General features: G+C 41.3%; 2 protein-coding genes across 8 annotated transcripts in view; both read right to left on the bottom strand.

Moving 5' to 3' along the window:
• Positions 1-9,510, bottom strand: part of LOC119910050 (piggyBac transposable element-derived protein 4-like) — a 10,573-nt gene extending 1,063 nt beyond the window's left edge. The window contains exons 1-5 of the mRNA XM_038728412.1: positions 9,389-9,510; positions 5,572-5,724; positions 3,296-4,566; positions 1,678-2,150; positions 1-1,628 (exon numbers count right to left, since the gene is read on the bottom strand). The exon at positions 1-1,628 is cut by the window's left edge and continues 1,063 nt beyond it. Coding sequence (XP_038584340.1) covers positions 1,737-2,150; positions 3,296-4,566; positions 5,572-5,677 — 1,791 coding nt within the window. The 5' untranslated portion in view covers positions 5,678-5,724; positions 9,389-9,510 and the 3' untranslated portion in view covers positions 1-1,628; positions 1,678-1,736. The remainder of the gene's footprint in view (positions 1,629-1,677; positions 2,151-3,295; positions 4,567-5,571; positions 5,725-9,388) is intronic.
• A 1,313-nt stretch (positions 9,511-10,823) lies between these two features.
• LOC119910048 (piggyBac transposable element-derived protein 4-like) lies at positions 10,824-21,478 on the bottom strand. 7 transcript variants are annotated; one of them, XM_038728407.1, is made up of 11 exons: positions 21,243-21,478; positions 20,521-20,649; positions 20,273-20,404; positions 19,973-20,131; positions 19,685-19,842; positions 18,395-18,455; positions 18,182-18,248; positions 18,026-18,091; positions 15,975-16,070; positions 13,321-14,645; positions 10,824-12,166 (listed from the first exon to the last, which is right to left on the bottom strand). In XM_038728407.1, exons 6-11 carry the CDS (start codon positions 18,422-18,424, stop codon positions 11,750-11,752), a joined length of 2,001 nt encoding a protein of 666 aa, XP_038584335.1. In that variant the 5' UTR covers positions 18,425-18,455; positions 19,685-19,842; positions 19,973-20,131; positions 20,273-20,404; positions 20,521-20,649; positions 21,243-21,478; the 3' UTR covers positions 10,824-11,749. The 7 variants fall into 7 exon arrangements, with proteins under 7 accessions (XP_038584335.1, XP_038584334.1, XP_038584336.1 ...); XM_038728406.1 differs by lacking the exons at positions 20,521-20,649; positions 21,243-21,478 and having other exon boundaries at positions 20,273-20,418; XM_038728408.1 differs by lacking the exons at positions 19,685-19,842; positions 19,973-20,131; positions 20,273-20,404; positions 20,521-20,649; positions 21,243-21,478 and having other exon boundaries at positions 18,395-18,606.
• Between the last annotated feature and the right edge of the window lie 123 nt (positions 21,479-21,601).

The raw sequence follows: 21,601 nt of genomic DNA, 5'->3' as shown, positions 1-21,601 counted from the left end.
TTTTCCTTTCAGCATATTGCTTGCGGTGTAGCTACAAACAAAACCATACAACTAGTCATTTTTTTCTACTCGTTTATAGAATTTTCAATACTACTTGGTACTGGGTTATTTCAGTTGAAACCTTAAAAACCTTAGATACCCAGCAATAGGTATAACTAAACATTTTGGTAACAATCACTGGACACACAATTGTGCCTCATTCCCTGTTTGCAAAGTTTGATACATGAAGGCGCAGTATTAGAGAGCAAAGGTAATAAGAAACACTGGCCTTTTTCCAACATCTTTAGCAGCACAATCACACGGAGGAGACGGTCTTCTCTCTAATACATGTAAGCATATTTATTTTGAACATAGGCTATATGCCCTGATGTGAGCTCTTATCAGCACGAAATGCAAGCAAGGCAAGGCCACTTTTGGAGTAGGCAATAACAGACAGCGAGGTAGGCTAGTTGTGTGATTAAAGCTGCTGCTGTGCAGCACAACCTTTTAATGATGTATTAGCTTATTTCTACTGTGAATATTTTGCCACTGAAAATGTCAGAGCAGAAACTCATTATTGATTCTGTGCTCAAAAGTTTGGACACAAGTGTGTAAGTCAAGTGGAATACAGTCTATGGAAGGCTATATCCAGGCAATCATGGCATTGACCAATCTTTCTTCAAGAGGTAGACTACATAGCAGAAGCATCCCTCCTTATTAATGCTATTCTATATTGTTATAAAGAGGATTCATGTCATCCATATTACCAATACTATGTGCTGTTTTCAAACAGTGTTTACTGATCTTGTAGTAAGTGTTGCTTGTATGTGTTTGGGTTGGTTATCATTTAAAATTTTTTGATACCAGTATCACTTCATTCGATACCTTGCATAAAATGCCACCTGTTGAAGCCATAGTAGTTGATTGGTAGCCTATTATTGTCTTTATTGTTATGGAAAAGCAAGTTTATCCATTTTAGTTTTTCTTGTTTCAAATAACTGTTACATAAAAGTATTGGGAAATTGTATTAGATCGCTCCTCATCCTAATTCGGTCATCCTCACTGGTAGTATTAGCCTAAAAGGGTAAAGACTACAGCTTGTGTTGAAAGTAAACAACGGAAAATTATTAAACTTGCAACAGTGACAAACATGCCTGAGACCGCAGCAAAGGTGAGCGGCTGTTAAAATCACGCATGGACTCGGCGCAAGCAAGCCTTTTTTATTATACAGTTAATGTTGAAGGCACATAAGGAAAAAAGGCTGCTCTTCTCTTTCTTTCACTGTGTTGTTTGCATGTTTGGCTGCAAGCAAAACCATACAAATAGTAATTTATTGCCATGATCCGTTTACAAAAAGTCTCAATTGAAGTACTGGGTTGACTGGAGATGTTTTGATTCTACTCAATACCAGGCTGTTTTGGTCAATACCATAAAAGTATCAAGTAGTGAAACCCATGCCTAGTGTGTGTGTGTAGGTTACAGCCCTGATGCCTGCGGATTTAACAGAATGACAGGACCATATGAGCTGCACACACAGAGCAGTTCAGCTCTGCTGGCGAGGTGAGGTCAACCTTCTGTTCACAAAACACTGTATAATACAAAAACATTTAAAAAGACGCCCAAAAAAAATACAGAGGTAGCTGGGGTGAGTGGGTGGGGGGTGAGTGGGTGGGGGGGTGAGTGGGTGGGTGGGGGGTGGTGGGTGGGTGGGTGGGTGGGTGGGTGTGTGCGTGGGTGTGTGAGCTCAATTCAGTTCATCAGCAGCAGTTGCGGCAGAACAATGTTGTGTGGACTTTGCAGATATATTTGCCACAGCTGCTGCAGGTGTTGTAAATCTTTGCCTTTTTGTTAGTGCAGAAGTTGCACGACCTTCTCCTTTTGCTGGTGGTGCTGTCTGGATCCCTTTCCCCTGAGTTCTGCATACTCTTCACCATGGCAGCAGAGGATGATGTGCGGGGGAGGCGCTCTCTCCGTTGCATTTGTGGGGACACCAGCATTTTCCCCAGCTCCTCTAGGAACAGCCTCCGTTTAAAGGTCTTGCCCTGGTTCCAGGAGGGATCTACGGCTGTCCACAGCACAAATGCGTTGTAGGCAGAGACGTCCAGCATGTTGAAGAAGAGAACCTGTGGCCACCGACAGCACTTTCTACGACAGCTGTAGGTGCCAACACACTGCATAAGAAAAAAAAATGCTCATTTCCACATTATCATACATCAGAAGTTGGCAAGTAAATCTGGCATCGGGCCAATTAGATGTAAATTTAAGCTATTAGATGGCAGGCCAGAACACAGTCAAATGATAATCTAAGACTGAATGTCCGCATGTCGGGTTAGCTCTGTTAATAGAGCACAGGACTCTCAATCTAAAGGTTGTAGCAAATATCTTTTGTCTCCCTCTTCAACAAATTAATTATATAGAGACCGTTTTACATGCTCACAATAAAGCATGTGCTGGAGTGTGTGCATCCCAGTGATTGGTCCACATTCATTAACCTATGGACGCTTATATTTATTTTCCCAGCATTGCCAGCCAGAGGAAATACCTGAGCTTCTCAGTCAGGACACCAATCTCACATTTGCTGATATCTATTTTAGAGGTGTGTCAAGCAAGCCACAGACTCTTTTGAATGTCCTTTTCAAAGTAAGTAAGCTCTCAATTTTACTCGAAATAAAGTACTGATGATAAAACTGTTATGTAGGCAAAACCATTAAAGTCTTACGCTTTGGACAAGTAAAGATGATGTCATAAAATGGAGAAAGAGAGAAGCAATAGCGATGGCTGAAGGACAGACATGCCAGAGAAAACAAACAAAAAAAACACAAAGTGTCCAAAGTATGGCATCATTTCAAGCTAAAAGAAAACAACTGTGTACAGTGTGTACTGTAAAATGGAACTAGCCCACCACAACAGTACAGCGGAAAGCATTTGAGCAGAAAGCTTCCAGTCCCAAAACAAGGTACTGTAACATTAGCATTTAATGTAAATCGTGATTGCTAGTCGAGATGACGACTGGCAAAGGTGAGGCACAATTCTAAGTTGTAAATGTATAATTATGTTTTTGTTTTAATTGTTCTGACTGATTAGTCCGTGAGTTTGGGTTGTAACGTTAAAGTGATATGAGTTGAGGCCGCTGGTCAGATTATTTGTGTTGGGCCACTTTTGGCCCTGGGGCCGCCCATTGCTGACCGCTGTCAGTTACTTCAATCAAGCTTTCTATAAATGCTATAAATAAAGAACAAATTAAAACACTAAATATATCAAACAAGCACATAAATTAAGTAAGTGTGTTGGTAATTGATGCATAACAGCACATTACCTTATCTAGGTTGTCGACACCTCCTTTGCAGCTGTTGTAGTCGGTAATTATCACTGGCTTCTTGTGGTCGAAGTCACTCAGAGCTGGCTCGCGGTGCTTGGTGCTGAGGAGCGTTACATTCTTCCCCCGTTTTGGTACGTAGGACACCAATGTGTGCGTCTTGGTGAAGGCAAACAGGGAGGATAAGGGCGCTCTGTGCTTTATGTTCACCAGCTTCGGGGGAAGCTCTGGCTTGTTCTTACGAATTGTACCAACCAGGGCCATTTTCCTTCTCAGAAGCTCCTCTGCCAGTGCGTAAGAGGTGAAAAAATTATCACAAGTCACAATGTTCCCCTTGAGCCCCTCCGTCATGTCCAGGACGACCCTCTTTCCCTGGTTCACCTCCGGGGCACCGCCAGCAGATTTTCCCGTGTAGATTTGCATCTTCCATGCATATGATGTACTGACGTCGCAGGTGACCCAGATCTTTAACCCATATTTTGCAGGTTTGCTGGGCATGTATTGGCGGAATCCACAGCGGCCCCTGAACGCAACAAGCTGCTCATCTACACAGACATCCCGGCCTGGGTTGAACAGAAGAGGGAGGCGCTGCACCCACTTCTCCCAGATGGTCCGAAAGGCAGCCAGCTTGTCGTCCTTACGACGCGCAGGTCGTGTCTTTTTGTCTTCGAATCGCAGGTTTGAATTTATAGTATTGAATGCACGGTGGGACATGGTGGCCCGGAAGATGACCCGTCCTGTGTGGTCATCCCACAAGCTGCTGGTAGCCTCGTTGCGTGACCTGTATACACCGGCCAGAATCAGCAGTCCAAAGTATGCCTGCAAGTCAGTGGCATCTATGTCTTTCCAATCTGTGGTCGAACGTCTCCCATGCAGGTTTGTCATATCCAGAACAAGCTGGATGATTTCCTCCGTCATGAAGAGATCGAAGCAGGACTTCACAGTGCTGATCCGAGAGATGGCGTATCGTGTGGGTCCCGGGGTGAGAACTTTGTATGGAGTGTAGCGCAGCGTCTCGTAGTGAGTGGGAGACCAGACAATTTCCCCATGTTTTGATTTCCATTCCTGAGCTGATGTCTCCTCCATGTCCATCACCATCTCAGTGGCGTCATTGGGTGAATCAGAGGCATCGGAGACATCAGAATTCGGCTCAAAATCGACATCATCACCTGAATTTGCATTGTCCTCCGTTTCGGAGGCATTGTCATTTGAGTCCTGCATGTTGTCATCAGGTATGAAATGACCAGCATCCAAGCTGCATATAGTTTTGGCTGCAGAACAACAATCACATGTCAATATTTGCTTGGATAGGCCACCAAATTAAGATGTTTTAACATTACATTTCCGTGGCACATGAATAAAGCACTGAATAGAAATGTCTCAAGATGATAGCTGTGTTTAGAAATGAACAAACTGCTTTATTTCCAAATTCTCCTCAGAAATCCATCAGAAGGTCTCTGATCATGACCTCTGAACCTGCCATAGATACTGTATTTTTTAGGGCTGTCCCCAACTAAGGATTTACATTAGGGGGGGGGGGGGCTCCGCTTTAATCTTGAGAAGCTACAGAAGCTACAGCTCTCTCTCTCTCTGTAAGTAAAGAAAGGTAAGGTAAATCTGATTATATATATAAATAAATCAGATTTACCTGTTATACCTTTTATTTGTTATAGGTAAAATTTAACTGCTAGTAAAAACTTGAGAGGGGCCACACTGGCAGCATATTAAGTAGACTATGAGTTACGTGCATTTCTAAGTGCACAACAAGGCTCTTATTGAAAATATGTTGACTATTCTTGATACGTGTGAACAGCTGACTAGAGATTTTAGCTCAACTGCAGCCATAGAAGCAGACGCGGTCCCTTCCAACTTAAAACTTCTTAATTTACAGGAATTGAAAGGAATTATCGGATCGGTGGGGGAAAATCCATATTGTGCATCACTTGTAAGCAAATCAAATCCAATATACCTCATGGTCCACTAGCTGTCTGTGTGTGCACAAAAAACCCAGAGTTTGTACTCAGCCCTGGCTCTGTAAATAAGAAACAAAGTCGCCCGCACACAACCACACAACACTATTCCAGATGTTCCAGCGGTGATTTGTGTGTCTGGTAACGTTAAATGTGACATGCACACTAAGCTTACATACTTGTTTGCCAAGATATGCTTATGTTGTGATGTTAGCTATAGTAGCAGGAGAGTTGTGAGTATCGCTGTCTAGAGCTGGTGTGCAGGTTCTGGGACCGCATCGGTGGCATCAGAATTTGTCTCATCACCTGTGTTTGTATCGTCCTCAGTTTCTAAGGCTTTCTCGTTTGAGTCCTGCATGCTGTCATCAGGCTGCAATACTTCCTCCAAAGCGTCTTCCGTTGTGGACTCCATCTTGCCAGATATGAAATGACCAGCCCCCAAGCTGCATTCACTTTTGGCTGCAAAACAACAATCACATGTCAATATTTGCTTTAAAAGCCCCCAAATGAATATATTTAGGGATTCAAGCAGCGAAGCTGCAGGAGCCCTCTTGTTTTTAAACTTCTTTTATTATTGTAATCTCGGGATTCATCTGCATCTTTGCTCCAATGGTCTTCTGCTCTAAAAATGTCAAATTATGAAAATTTTTATTACTTTTCTCAAAAAACTATTTTTGCGAAATCATTTGGCCAATCGATTCAAAACTTTGACAGGATCATCTACGGATATTGCTAAATCAAACAATTTTGATACGTCAAAGCTGTTAATACTTATGTACATGTTAGTTTTTTTATTTTAATAAATTTGCAAAGATATCTAACAAACTTCTTTCACACTGTCATTATGGGGTATTGTTGGTAGAATTGTAAGGAAAATAACGAATTTCAGCCATTCTTTCCCCTAGGACTTCAAGAGGGGTGTTGAACCACCGAAACAACTAGTGTCACAGACCGGGCGCGTTACAGAAACGTGGTGTCATCATAGACCTGCACACTATTTTTTGCCTGTTTAGGTTCGTCACCTTCTCTGTTCCCCTTCATTATTTTTTCTGCTAAAGTTACACTACATTCAAATATTGAACAACGAGACCATGAATCGGGCACTGTGAGTTCTGTTTTAATTTTTCTGAATTGTGCGTTTTACAATTTAAGGTCATCAGAAACAGTGTAATCATGTGGTGCTGACTAAAACATCAACAATTCACTAAGAAAATATTACAAATTGAATTAATATCAATGAATTTGATGTATCATGCAAATATACGTTTAGAAATATTTAAATGTATGTGCAATTATTTATGGGGACAATTCATAATGAATTTATTGCAGTTGAATGATATTAAAATACTATAATACTATTCAATAGTCACAATGAATGCATTGTTACAATACATTTATTGTGAATTATCCTCTATTAAACAGGTTGTCAGGCTACCTGACAGCCATCTGCTGCTGAACACACAGTGGGCTACACAACATTAATCCAGATGTTCCAGGGATGATTTGTGTCAGGTAACATTAAATGACTAGTCGACAGACATTCAACTTACTTTCTGGTCCCTTGTCTTAATCATTGAATCAAGGGTCTGAGGACAGAGGGTGCTGAATGTTGTACCGATTGTAAAGCCCCTTCAAAGCAAATTGTGATTTGTGATATTGGGCTATAGAAGTAAAATGGACAACAGGAGCTGTCACTCTCCATTTTTCTTAACATTTGAAAAGTCTCCAACAAGATTCAATTGACTTAACTGCAACTCTTTTCCTTTAATAGTCATCATTATTACTAATGGTATACAACACTGGATGTTGTGGAAAGTTTGGGTGAACATATGTTGTTTTCCACTTATCCTATTGTCTGTTTAAACCACATGCCTGCCCCTCAATGTTTCCTAATACGTTTCTGAAATAAGATTCAATGTGATTAATAGCCACTACAACTACAACAATGTGTTACTTGAAGTCTGAGAAGCCAAGATATTCAGTGTTTATCTATTAATTCTGATTAAAAGGCATAAAGTCCTTTCTTTAAGCTTCAATTTGAAAATGTGGTTGAAGTGCAAACTCTCAGGTAATAACTCTCTGAATGACCAGCCACAGGATTGCTCACTTTTTGTTTGGGGCTTGTCGCAAGCTTTCTTAAGTGGGTGTTTTCGTATGTTGCACTTGCAAAACTGATCTCAAGTTTGGACATGTATGGATGCAGAATGATTACAACAAAAGCTTTAGAGATGATGGTAGCTGCATGTAAATCATACAGCTGGTTAATGATCCGCAGATCAACGTAGGGTAACCATCTTTTGGTTTTCAAAAAAAAGAGGAAAGTGGGGGCAGGAGGCAGACAGGGGGGTGGATGGTTTGGGCTGGGAGGGATTCATGTAATGGTAACACCGTGGTAATGTCTACAGCAGAGGCTCTATCCACATGGAGGAGGAACTAGTATAAATTAGTGTAGGCTATTAGTACAATATTATAACATTAAATAAAAAGTTTAACGCTAGTATAATACAAATATATTTATAGGTTATACTTTGTTTGGCTATTGAAAGATTGTTTTAGTAGGCTTATTAACATCTTATTGAAATTCAACAAGTCAATTGATTGATAAAACAACGGCTTATATTAGTGTATTCATTATAATTTCAGATAATAGTATAGTTTACCACTAGTATAATACTTCCAGGCAGTCCCTTCTCTCCCGGTGGACCACTATGGGACCTTAATTGGGCCCTGAATTACACATATGATGTTTGTCAATTTAAAAGATAACGTTACATTTTAAAGTCAAGAAAGTCGCAATTTGTTGTAATACTGTTGAGGCATAAGAAAAATACATAATTACAGAGACTACAAACCCAAAAGTCGCGTATGTGACGTCGTAACTCAGTGATATATTTCTGCGTGAAACACAGCTAAGTTATCTAGCTAGTAGCAAGAAAGCAATGAACGTTAGTTAGCATTACCGCGCTAACATCTTTTTATATACAGTCTATGGCTAACATGTTGCCGACGTATATTGTGCGAGACGAGAGATGTAGTTCATTGAACAAACATCATGTGTAATTCCAGACTCAATTTTAACAGGATAAAACGATTGTCTCTCGCCAGTGACGACCGTGCATATTTTTTCCCCGAAATAAGGTCCCATGGGCCGGAAGCGGAAGCGAGTGACTTTGGCTCTGCATTCATTAAGTCCTTGAGCAAGAAAAATGGTCTATATAGTGGTTAGTTTCAAAATGTGTTAATGCCAACTTGTCAATAATCAAAACCGTTCACGCAGAACGAGTTTTCCCATTTGGAAGAGTTTGCAGTAGCACCCATGGTTGCACACGTCAACCGTTTTTTAATGTCTCGTTTAATGTCCACATTTCAAGCACTCGTTTAGGGTATTTTTACACTGTTCAAGCACCATGTGCCACTGCTGATAAGCAAGCTGCTACTCTGTTGCTGAGAACAATGATTGATGTGCAGTTTGGCCAACAAGTGCGTGTAGGCCTACACAACCGACCACTGGTGGAGTATGAGAAGGCAGAATCTAAGGAGAAGGTCACAGAAATGCGAAAACGCAAACAATGAATGGCGACCGTAGAGAGCAAAATCCGAATCCCGGACATTTTGGGCTATTTAGAAATCTCATCCGGGTGCATTTTTTAGATCACACAAAGAAGACATGTCCGGGGGGGGAAAAGGACGTATGGTCACGTTTCTTACTGCTAGCGGTGCTAAACAAAACACGCATCAACACCACCACCACTAAAACAATGGCTAATCTGCAGGAGAAGAAGGTGAAGCAACTCGACAATATGCATCTGCGGTTGTTCTGTATTTCTAACATTACTTGTGTTGGCCACCCAACACACACACATTTAGCAGGGGAAGAAGCAGTACAGCTAAAGTTAGCTGCACACACGCTGCTGCAGAGTCTGCGGCTTTTGTGGAGCTAGGTTACTTATTTAGCTTACTTGCTAACCCTACCTCTCCGAAGTGTACAGACATCTGCATTTGCCTTAGCTTCATGCACGCATGCATGGCTCTGCTAGCTGGCCAACACCGTAGAATGACTCCACTAGCCTTGGACTTTGCTGATTATTCGGACTCCTTCATAGATGTACATAATTAACGTTACCTCCTTCTCCGTGTGGTCTGCAGACTGCCTTTATCTTCTTGTCCCACCGTTTTGGCGCCGTTAGTGTTGTGTCACAGACAGGGCCAGTTCTAGCATTTGTGGGAGCTCTAGGTGAAACCTGTTCAGGCCCCCCCCCCCTTTATGCATACCTTCACCCCCGCCCCAATTCCTTATAAATACCCCCCCCCCCCCCCCCCCGTTAGAAATAATGGACTACATCTTTGTTGTTATAAAGCTATATGTCAAAAGGGGCATCTTCTGGTGATGGGAACTCTGATTCATTTTACTGACTCTGATCTTCTTGCTTCAGCTGACAAGTATAATACACTAATTCACTTCTTATTCATTCTCTAACATCATTCTATAAAGCCCCGGTGCCCCAACCAATTCAAGCCATGTGAAAACCAAGAAGGTGCAGCGATGCACAACAGTTGATTGACTTTGTGACCTGTTTCCTCTGCAATTAAAGTCAAGATCTCATATGGTTGTTGATGACACCACGGAAACAGCAGTTGTGCTGCTGTGTTGCCCATCTGCTTCAAGGTTTGACGTGTTGTTCTGTGTTACCGTTGCACACATTGCACAAGGGCAAAGGAATATAATAAAGATAGTGGTATATAGAGAAGTATATAAATATCAGGAGTGTGGATATGTACAGTATTTACATAGTTAAAGGAATTGTTATGATACAGTATTTACATAATTAAGGAATTGTTATGGTGAACAGTAATAAGGAATAAAGTCGGCAGAGTATCGCACATAATAATTTAAGCAGGTGTTGGTATTCTGCATACCTTGGTTGTATGGAGAGGTTATTTGAGTTGCTGTTGCCTTTCTGTCATTTCAAACCAGTCTGCCGATTCTCCTCTGACCTCTGACATCAACAAGGCATTTTCATCCACACCACTGCCGCTCACTGGATATTTTCTCTTTTTTGGACCATTCTCTGTAAACCCTAGAGATGGTTGTGCGTGAAAATCCCAGTAGATCAGCAGTTCTCAGACTCAGACCAGCCCGTCTGGCACCAACAACCTTGCCACGTTAAAAGTCATTTAAATCCCCTTTCTTCCCCATTCTGATGCTTGGTTTGTACTTCGGCAAGTTCTCTTGACCACATCTACATGCCTAAATGCATTTAGTTGCTGCCATGTGATTGGCTGATTAGCTATTTCTGTTAACAATCAACTGTATATACACTCACTGGCCACTTTATTAGGTACACGTGTTCAATTGCCACATACATACAACTAGAGAGGAAGTCAGGAAGGATAAGGAGTGAGCAATCGTCTCCGACTACCACCTGCAAATTCCTCCATTCCCTTTGGGGGGGGGTTGTCTTGCTGTTGCCTCTCCAGTACACCTGTTGTCACCTTTATTTGTACCAAAATAAGTGATATTGATTCAAATATACAATCATGCCCTATATTGAAATGACTCTTTTTCAGTTCAGTTTTATTGCATTGGAATCGCACAAATGCAGTATCTTTATAGTTTTGCCTTGACATTACCTGACAAGTGTTCTAACACTCATTGCTAAAGTTCATCCAAACAATAAATCCTAATCTAAAAGCTACATATGGCATGACAGAGAACAATTAGTTTTAGTTTATTTGCACATATATTTTTAAAAAGACAGTGAGAATTTACAAAAAAAGGTTTGACCATTGTGCAGAAGATACAGAACAAAACATATCATACATATCAATAGTCATACTTAAAAAAAGATAAAGACAAAGATTGTGTAATTCATCAATGTTTTCAGACTAAGCTGTAATACAAAATTGACAGACATATTACATAGAAGTTAATGTTTACAAGAAGGTATGCCCTTCTCTTTCTTTGGAGTGTTGCTGCGAACAAAACCACACAATTAGTAGTTTTTTCTCCCAATCTGGTTAAAAAAAAAATAATTAAATAAAACAAAGAATCGAATGCAGTTATTGTTAACTGGAGAAGTTTCAATATTATTTGGTACTGGGTTATTTCGGTCAATACCTTTAAGGTATAGGTATATTTATCACCACAATGACCTAGAGGAGAGTGACATCTCTCTAATACATATTTATTTTGGACTCAGGCTATACGCCCTGATGAGATCCCTTATCATAAACCGCGAGCAAGGCAAGACCACTTTTGGAGTAGCAGACAGCGTGACTGCAGCAAGGGCTAATTGTGAGATTAAAGCTGCACACACAGCGGTTCACGTCTGCTGGCGCGGTGATGCCAAACAACACACTTGTACAAGTCATTTTAGCAATTAGTTGTTTTAATTCAACATTAAGAAATACTTAAAAAGCCCAGAAAAATACAGAGTTAGCTATAGGCCTTGTGTGTGTGTGTGAAAAAGAGAGAGAGTTCCGTTCATCTGCAGCAGTTGCGGCAGTATGATGTTGTGTGGACTTTGCAGATATATTTGCCACAGTTGATGCAAGTGGTGGACGTTTTTGCCTTTTTGTTAGTGCAGAAGTTGCACGGCCTTCTCCTTTTGCTGGTGGTGCTGTCTGGATCCCTTTCCCCTGGGTTCTGCATACCCTCGACCATGGCAGCAGAGGATGATGTGCGGGGGAGGCGCCGTCTCCGTTGCATCTGTGGCAACACCAGCATTTTCCCCAGCTCCTCTAGGAACAGCCTCCGTTTAAAGGTCTTGCCCTGGTTCCAGGAGGGATCTACAGCTGTCCAAAGCACAAATGCGTTGTAGGCAGAGACGTCCAGCATGTTGTAGAAGAGAGCCAGTGGCCACCGATAGCACTTTCTCCGACAGCTGTAGGTGCCAACACACTGCAACAGAAAAGAATTATTAAAATATTATTCCTTATCATACACCAGTGTTCACCAAGTTTTTCAAGCCATTAGATGGCAGGCCAGAACACAGTCAAATTATAATTTAATTTATCGGTTTGACGGGTTAGCTCTGTTAGTAGAACACAGGACTCTCAATCTCAAGGTTGTGTGATCGATCCCTACATCACGCAAAAATCTTTTGTCTTCCTCTTCAACTAATTAATTATGAAGAGACCGTTTCATCTGCTCACAATAAAGAATGTGCTGGAGTGTGAGTCCCGACGATTGGTCCACATCCATCAACCTATGGATGCTTATTTTCATTTGCCAGGCAGAAGAAATTTCTGTGCTTCTCATTCAGTGGACTTACAATTTGCCAACGCTATTTCAGAGGTGTGTCAAGCAAGCCACACTCTTTTGAATGTTCCTCAGAACATTTCAAAGTAAGAGCTCTCAATCTCAACTGAAAGTAAAGCATTGCTGAAAACCTTCACACACTTTTATTTTGTAGGCACTTTGGACAAGTGAAGAGGACGTGATAAGATGCAAACAGAGGAAGACTGAAGCTGACAGACAGACCAGAGGAAAAAGACAGAAAATGTCCAAACTATGGCTCATTTCAAGCTAAAAGAAAACAACAACAACTCTGTACAGTGTGTACTGTAAAAAAGAACTAGCCTATCACAACAGCCAGTCTACGCAGCGGACCCTAAACAAGGTAACCGTAATCTTAATGTTTGTGTGTTTGGGTTGTAAAGTTACAGTGATATGGGTTACACAGCTGATCCCGTTACCAGGGCGCCAAGCAAAAGTATTTCTTATCTGATTACTTGATAAAATGATCTGTATCTACTCGATAGCTAAAACAATCGATAGTGTCAGCCCTCATTATGTGAGTAACTGTTGCTGGCATGAGAGATCTATTTCAGCACCAGCTGCTATCAATATAATCTGGCCGTGGGCCAGATATTATTGCTAGTGGGCCTATTGCGAACCACTGTCATACAAATATATCAATCAAACTTTCTATAAATGCTAGAAATAAAGAACAATTAACTACACTAAACATAACACTAAATATATCAAACAAGCACATAAATTAAGTAAGAATAAATATGTGTTTTGGTAATTGATGCATAACAGCACATTACCTTATCTAGGTTGTCGACACCTCCTTTGCAGCTGTTGTAGTCGGTAATTATCACTGGCTTCTTGTGGTCGAAGTCACTCAGAGCTGGCTCGCGGTGCTTCGTGCTGAGGAGCGTTACATTCTTCCCCCGTTTTGGTACGTAGCACACCAATGTGTGCGTCTTGGTGAAGGCAAAGAGGGAGGATAAGGGCGCTCTGTGCTTTATGTTCACCAGCTCCGGGGGAAGCTCTGGCTTGTTCTTACGAATTGTACCAACCAGGGTCATTTTCCTTCTCAGAAGCTCCTCTGCCAGTGCGTAAGAGGTGAAAAAATTATCACAAGTCACAATGTTCCCCTTGAGCCCCTCCGTCATGTCCAGGACGACCCTCTTTCCCTGGTTCACCTCCGGGGCACCGTCAGCAGATTTTCCCATGTAGATTTGCATCTTCCATGCATATGATGTACTGACGTCGCAGGTGACCCAGATCTTTAACCCATATTTTGCAGGTTTGCTGGGTATGTATTGGCGGAATCCACAGCGGCCCCTGAAAGCAACAAGCTGCTCATCTACACAGACATCCCGGCCCGGGTTGAACAGACGAGGGAGGCGCTGCACCCACTTCTCCCAGATGGTCCGAAAGGCAGCCAGCTTGTCATCCTTACGACGCGCAGTTCGTGTCTTTTTGTCTTCGAATCGCAGGTTTGAATTTATAGTATTGAATGCACGGTGGGACATGGTGGCCCGGAAGATGGCCCGTCCTGTGTGGTCATCCCACAGGCTGCGGGTATCCTCGTTGCGTGACCTGTATACACCGGCCAGAATCAGCAGTCCAAAGTATGCCTGCAAGTCAGTGGCATCTATGTCTTTCCAATCTGTGGTCGAACGTCTCCCATGCAGGTTTGTCATATCCAGAACAAGCTGGATGATTTCCTCCGTCATGAAGAGATCGAAGCAGGACTTCACAGTGCTGATCCGAGAGATGGCGTATCGTGTGGGTCCCGGGGTGAGAACTTTGTATGGAGTGTAGCGCAGCGTCTCGTAGTGAGTGGGAGACCAGACAATTTTCCCATGTTTTGATTTCCATTCCTGAGCTGATGTCTCCTCCATGTCCACCACCATCTCAGTGGCGTCATTGGGTGAATCAGAGGCATCAGAATTTGGCTCAAAATTGACATCATCACCTGTGTTTGTTTCATCCTCAGTTTCAGAGGCGTTCTCATTTGAGTCCTGCATGCTGTCATCAGGCTGCACAACTCTCTCCAAAGCGTCTTCCGTTGTGGACCGTTTCTCCATCTTGCCAGGTATGAAATGACCAACCCCTAAGCTGCATATAGTTATACTTTTGGCTGCAAAACAACAATCACATGTCAATATTTGCTCAGAAAAGCCATTACATTTTTGCCATAAAAGATCATTAAATTAAGAGTTAATGTTTTATAAAGTGTTGTTTTCTAAATAAATTAATGTGTTACATTTGAAAGCCCTAATCTACTCTCCCTCTGCAGCCTAAAAAACAGGCTAAAGCAAGGCTAAATTGAATCATCATCAAAAATGATCACACCAGCGATCTGTAATCTTTGTTAGCCGCTAATTAATAACATATTAGCAGAAACTTGTTCACAACTCACAGGTCTGCTTCTTTTTTTGCTAAAAACATCTGCTTTAATGAAATAGACAAACGGAGGGTGCCTGCTCTGGCATTGTTTGAGGGCGAGAGGTGTACAAACATGCAGGAGACAGGGAAAGGGAGATCCGTGTGGGCACATGAGACCCTCAGAAAGAGGAGATACCGCTGGTAGTAGCCCACCAGTTGGTTTGTTGCAGTCTCCGGACAATCAACTGTAAACTTCCGTCAGCACAACTGAGGGCCTGTCTCTCCACTCATTCGATTGGACAATGGGAAAAACGCGAATGTCAGGTGCTTTTCTGCTCAGCGTTAGATTTTTTTCAACTTGAGAAATTATCGTATAATTATCACGATTATAGTATCGCATTGGCCATGAGAATAGGCAATTATTGGATCGGTGGGGGAAAAAAATCAATATTGTGGATCACTGGTATGCAATTCAAATCCAATACATTTAATTGTCCACTAGCTGTCCGTGAGTTTGTACTGGCTCTGTAAAAAGCAAAGTGGCACACACACCGCAAACACTATTCCATATGTTCCAGCGATTTGTTTGTCAGGTAAAGTTAAATGACTTGCCTACAGACATTCAGCTTACTTTCCAGTTAGCCAAGATATGCTGTTGCTATCATGTTGTCTATAGTAGCAGGAGAGTTGTGAGTATTGCTGTCTGGAGCTGGTGTGCTGGCTCTGGGACAGTCTTGTCCTCTCTGCATGTTAGCCCAATGTAGCTAACTTTAGTTAGTTACATTATTTGCTGTGTTGTTGTTCACTCTATATCGTTTTATTTATCATGGTGTTTATTTTCTCCACAATCGCACACCCCACCATTGAGTAACAAGTAAGTCTAATTTGTATTTTTTCAGGCGATTGTAGAAATAACTAGTTATTCCTATCAGCTGTCAATCGTAAATCCAACTTGTGTACAATTATTATTATTACAGTTTAAGACATTTTATTAGAATCAGAAGGAGCTTTATTCAATAACATTTAGTTTCTATTTCCTACTTCCACAGATACATTATATAAAAAAGTGGCTCCACTGTACCTGAGGTCGAAAGTTTCTTCTGGCTCCTCCCTGAAGGATCTTGGGGAAACTTAAGTTTCAGCTGAGCTGGCACATCACACCTGGACTTGGCTATGTCTAGAAAAGGAGGGGGGAAACATTCACACTCAAATAAAGCTAGCCTGATCATACAATATATCAACTCCTATTAAAACACATTGGAGCAATCATTTACTAGATACTTGTTTGAAGAAAACATATTTATTAAATTTAATCATATATTTCTTAGACTATGCCATGTCTCCTAAATGCACCATTTTGGAAATATCAATTTGTGTGATTTGGAGCGAGGTTATATTTTTTTCGTATCGAGGATCTGAGGACAGAGCATGTTGAATGCTGTACAGATTGTAAAACCCCTTAAGGCTAATTGTGATTTGTGATATTGGGCTCTTGCTTCCTTACCATTTTTCTTAACATTTGAAGTATCTCCAACAAGATTTATACTGACTTAACTATCGTTTTTCATTTAAAAGTCATCATTATTAATATTAGTGTACAACTTATCTCTGAATGTTGTGGAAAGTTTGAGTGGACATGTGTTGTGCTCCACTTATCCTACTGTTTGTTTCAACCTCCTGTATGCCCCTTAATGAAAACACATTTCTGAAATAAGACTCAGTGATCAATAACCAGTATGTTAATGCAAGCTTTCTTTAAGGGTTTGAAGTAGCTCCTAGGTAGAGAGCCACATATAAAGACAATATTAATCACCAATTGTGTCACTTGCAGTCTGTGAAGCCACACATTTAGTGTTGCCAAGATGCTGGATATTGAGTGTTTGTCCAGTAAATCTGAATAAACAACAAAAGTAATTTATCTGAGCTTCAATTGTGGTTAAAGTAAAAACTTTCAGGTAAAGTTACTTAACTTTGAATGAAATGGTCAATGCATTACTGACTTTTTGTTTGGGTCTTGGAGACAGTTATTTCATTGCTTTTTAAACTGGGTGTATCTGTATGTTGCACTTGCATTAGTGATCTGAAATTTTAACATGTTTGGCTGCAGAATGAGTAAAAAAAAAAAGTTTCAGCCATGTTAGTAGCTGTGGTAATCCCCGGAGATAACTCCTACGATGCAAGGTGAATGATATGCCCCTCACCACAATCAAGCAGGAGTTACTATTAACTTACTAAACAAACAACGCTGCATTCAAACAAAATCACCACTAAAACAATTACTACTTTGCAGGACAAGAAGAGGAAGAACCATGCCAATATCTAACTGCGGCTGATCTGTATTTCCATTTGTGGGAGGTTGCCACCTTACAGACATTAGCCGGAAGGAAGCACATGCTGTACACAAAGCTGCAGATGCCGGCTAGCGGCAACAGGATAATTAGCTTGCTTGCTAACGCTACCTCTGCTAAGTGAACACATATCTGCATTTGCCTTAGCTTCGCATTATTTGCATCAGTTAATAAGTTCACACCATTCTCACTGACTGCATAAACGATTTTTGAGCATGCATGGCTCGCAAACGTAGCTAAAGGCCTTTTAGCCGAAGGCTAACGTGACTAATGGCCTTTTAGCCGAAGGCTAACGTGGCTAATGGCCTTTTTGCCGAGGCCTTTGCTAGCTCGCAAATGCCGTACGACTCCACTGATTATTCTAACTTCTTACATTACTACCTCATTCCTTCTCCGTATGGTCTGCAGAATGCCGTTATTTCCTTCTTCGCTCGCCGCTTTGAGTGCCGTTGTTGTTGTCACAGACAGGGCCAGTCCTAGCTTTAGTGGGAGCTATAGGCGGCCCCCTAAGTTCTTCATGCACACATTCAACTCCACCCAAGTCCTTTTGCATACCTTCCCCTTACCCCAATTCCCTATCCATACACCCCCCTCCCCCAAGTTCCTTACACATGTCTCCCATGCTTACCTTAGATTTTTACCTAACTGGATATGTCATAACCCTGCACTCCCCTTTATTTATGCTTTGAAATAAATTTTAATTGCAGCCAATCCAGCAGCTGTAACAAGGTGGATCAATATATTTGAGCATTACAACCAGGGCTTGACATTAACACCCGCCAACCCGTCAAATGTGAGTGGATTTCAGCAGTGGCAGGTAACACAGTCACTCCCACTAGCCTGTTGGGTCCTGTTGAAAAATTGTTGTCTTGTCAAAAGGCATCTGAAATAACAAATATATTAGAATGTGACACTACAACTCCCATGAGTAGGCTACTACCTGCATAAAGTGTCTGATCATTGGTCCATTCGTGAAGTCTATTGTCTTGTGCTACTGACCGATGACACTGTAATAAAGAAGACGTGAAGATCACACTAGCAGGCTGGCCATCTAAAGCACCGAACGTCGGGAGATGTTTTGACCTGCTGTTAATTATCAACTTCATAATAGGGATAATACAGCAAGCTTTTTTAATAGCAGGAGAATACATACATCAGGCGCGTGCAGTGCAATTATAGACATGTAGACCGTCAGTCTCCCGCCTGCTTTGAACCTGATGGTATGACATCACACGTGACAGGTATAGCCTACACATCAACACAGCGTTCAGTCAGTGCGTGAGTGTGTGTGCACAACCAGTGTGGAAAAGAAATGCACAGAAGAAGGAGAGAAAGAGAAAAGCCAGAGCTGAGACGGAGAAAAGCCAGGAGGAAAGTGCTTTTAAAATTACAGATATCTTCATGATTAAGGGATATGGTGGTATTTAAAAAAAAAAAACCCAACATAGTAGCAGGGCTGTCCTTATATCACATCATATCGTCATATCACAACTACCCTTCCAGAGTTGATTCTATGTTTTAATAACACTACTCAAGCCACGTAGAAAAACAGGAGATGCGTTTGTATGGGAATAATCTGGGAAATAAAGACCTGTATACTCATTTCAGTTTGATTTTAATCATGTTGCCTTAATTGTGATTTTATTTCTTACACAAAAATAATTTGTTCTTCTTTACTCTGTGTTTCTAATGCAGATGATTTTTTTCTACTTTGTATTACAGTACTTACTGCTGTTATAAATAAATATTTTAAGTGTTTCTGATGTAATTGTTTTCAGTTTAGTTTTTAACATTTCAATTAATCTTCTACACCCATGTAGAACTTTTATTATATACAATAAAAGCTACTCTTTTTATGTGTTTATCTTAAGAACTACATGTTTTCATAAAAAAGGAGTTTTACACACAACCTTTTAAGAGCTTATGATAATGGTAGTACATTTTAGCACACCATGGTCAACTTTAATCATATTAAACGTATCTTCCTAACAACAAAAATGTGGCTAGTGAAAATGCTGTGTGGCTAGCAACTTTGGAAAACCACTAGCCACATTGGCAAGTGAGCATTAAAGTTTGTGTCAAGCTCTGGTTACAACCCACGCGAAATTACTCTTTTCACTATCTGAATATGATCCATTTGGTTGATAACATTTGAAATGTCTATAAGAGCCACACGTATATAATTTTATCCCCATTCAAGTTAGCGGAGGGCTACACAGGAAGTTAGCTGGCTCAGCCTGCAAAAGTCAACACAGTGGATGCTAAAGCGTTACAGCCAACTACCGTTTTCGTGGTGTAATTGAAGGGGAGGATTGTGATGGGAGAGGGAGGGAGTGGGAAGATGCATGTGATGGCGACAGAGTATTAGTATTAGTGTTTGATTTTACTGTATATGGGTGGTTGTTGATAATAATATATTTTGTTTATGTTGTAAAGATTATACTTTTATCAAGCTTTAGTGGTGACACTGTTGGCATCCTGCCTGAGAGCATTTGATCGTTTGAAGACTCTGAAAGAATAGCTCTAAGGCTCTCAAAAGGAAACTCTTTTGTTGGTAGGGCCATTGATGCTCAAGCACAAACAAGCGGCAAGGTCTTCCCCCTGTAAACAATTTCTCAGGTCAGTCTTTACCTGTATATAAAAAAATTATAATCAACAGACGAGTGGATGTGGGGCCCACTCAGGTGAGATTTGAACTGGGCATTAAAAGTCAAATAATTGTATTACGTACCCTTGCCTGTTCATTGTAGAGAAATCCCTTTCACAGTTTACACTCTAAAACTAGGATGGTCAGGCCATTGTCAGCCAGCTTGCTCAATGATGGGTAGAGCTGCCTCCATTCACCCACCTCTGACAACAGGCCCTGCATCAGGCTCTGCTGGTCTATGTTCTGAAAGACATTAAGCAACATCAATGTAGGCAAGAGAACTCCCAAAACTCCTAATTCATTTGATGATACCTTGAATGCCCCAACTAGCATCTGCTGCTTGTTTTTCTGTGAAAATTTGCTGGCAAAGAGCTGCAAATTTACCACATTAACTGCCTCATCACCAGTCGCTGTCTGAGGGTTGAGCACAAGGAAGGCCCATAAAAGGTCCATTTCTGGACCCTCCTCTCCAGGCTCTCCAGCAGGCCATTGATATGTGGATCCATCACGAAACGGCTGCATGTTGGAAATGGACGTGGCTTGTGTATGTCTTTCACACATATTTAGAGGCATGTTAAGTCATATATCAAGTGCCCCCAAACATGGAATAGATATTGTTATGTTTATATTACCTTCACTTTAGGTTATCCAGTCCAAGCACTCTGCTGCAGCCTGGCGTACAGCAGTGCAGTTAGCGCATGCAGATGAAAACAACCATGGGAAGGTGTCCTGTAGCTGTTTGGCCACCCCATTCACTTTCCCTGTTTTAGGACAAGCATGTTTTATATTATTATTTAGTATCTTAATTTAGTATTTTGGTAGTTCATACTAATCGTGACAGTTGATCCATCTGTCCCCAGGCCATTAATCTACTGGTTGGCAATGTTTTTTTTGTGAGGACCTCCCTTACTACTTTGACAATGGTGTCAGCTCTGCCATCGCTGAGTGTCACAAAAACTAGAAATTGAGCAGCCCCTCCTTTTCCATGTATCTGATGAACAAAGAGACATATTAAACAAAATATATAGATATATAGATATGTCGTTCAAAATTATTTAAAGTCTTAGTTGTTGTCATCCTCTGAATAAAAGTATACGTAACATGAACATCAAGCTCTTTCTTAACAGACACATCTGTGGTCTCGTCCAGCTCTGGCCCATTTGCCACAGAGGCACTAATGTCTTATAGGATTGGCTCAACGACAGAGCTCAGTAATTCTAACATCTCATCAAAGATTCTGTGTGATGTGTAATTTGACGTCTTCCCGACCTTAAAGAGAACAAATGTGCCTTACATTAAATATTACAAACTTTGTGATGATGTTGATTAAAGAAAAGCAAGCATTAACATTTACCATTAACTTTTCAAAATACTGGCAGCCACGTAGTTCATCAAGCTCCAGGAGGTCAGCGTAATTTGTGGGAGGTGGTAGGCTCTTGAAGCCACCAATCAATGGCTCGTGTTCAAGAATAACAGGGCCAAAAGCAACCAGCATTGAGCCCATCCATCCATCCATCCATCGTCAACCGTTTATCCTGTGTACATGGTTGTGGGGGGCTGGAGCCAATCCCAGCTGACATTGGGCGAAAGGCAGGGTACACCCTGGACAGGTCGCCAGTCCATCGCAGGGCCACACATAGACAAACAACCAGTCACACTCACATTCACACCTAAGGACAATTTAGGGTCACCAAGTAACCTAGTCCGCATGTC

The sequence above is a fragment of the Micropterus salmoides genome, unplaced genomic scaffold (assembly GCF_014851395.1).
Source record: "Micropterus salmoides isolate LMB-PRFRI ecotype aquatic unplaced genomic scaffold, ASM1485139v1 Ms_hic_scaffold_19, whole genome shotgun sequence".
In the NCBI taxonomy this organism is placed as follows: Eukaryota; Metazoa; Chordata; class Actinopteri; order Centrarchiformes; family Centrarchidae; genus Micropterus; species Micropterus salmoides.
This window is presented reverse-complemented; position numbering and strand designations above follow the sequence as displayed.

Excerpts from the sequence above, each read along its gene's own strand:
- LOC119910048 (XM_038728404.1), bottom strand. The coding sequence starts at position 18,392 with ATGTATTCTCCTGCTATTAAAAAAGCTTGCTGTATTATCCCTATTATG. Across the intron at positions 18,092-18,181 it reads TGATCAGACACTTTATGCAG|GACCCAACAGGCTAGTGGGA; the intron begins GTAGTAGCCTAC and ends ATTTTTCAACAG. Across the intron at positions 14,646-15,974 it reads GAAGAAACTTTCGACCTCAG|CCAAAAGTATAACTATATGC; the intron begins GTACAGTGGAGC and ends GTTGTTTTGCAG.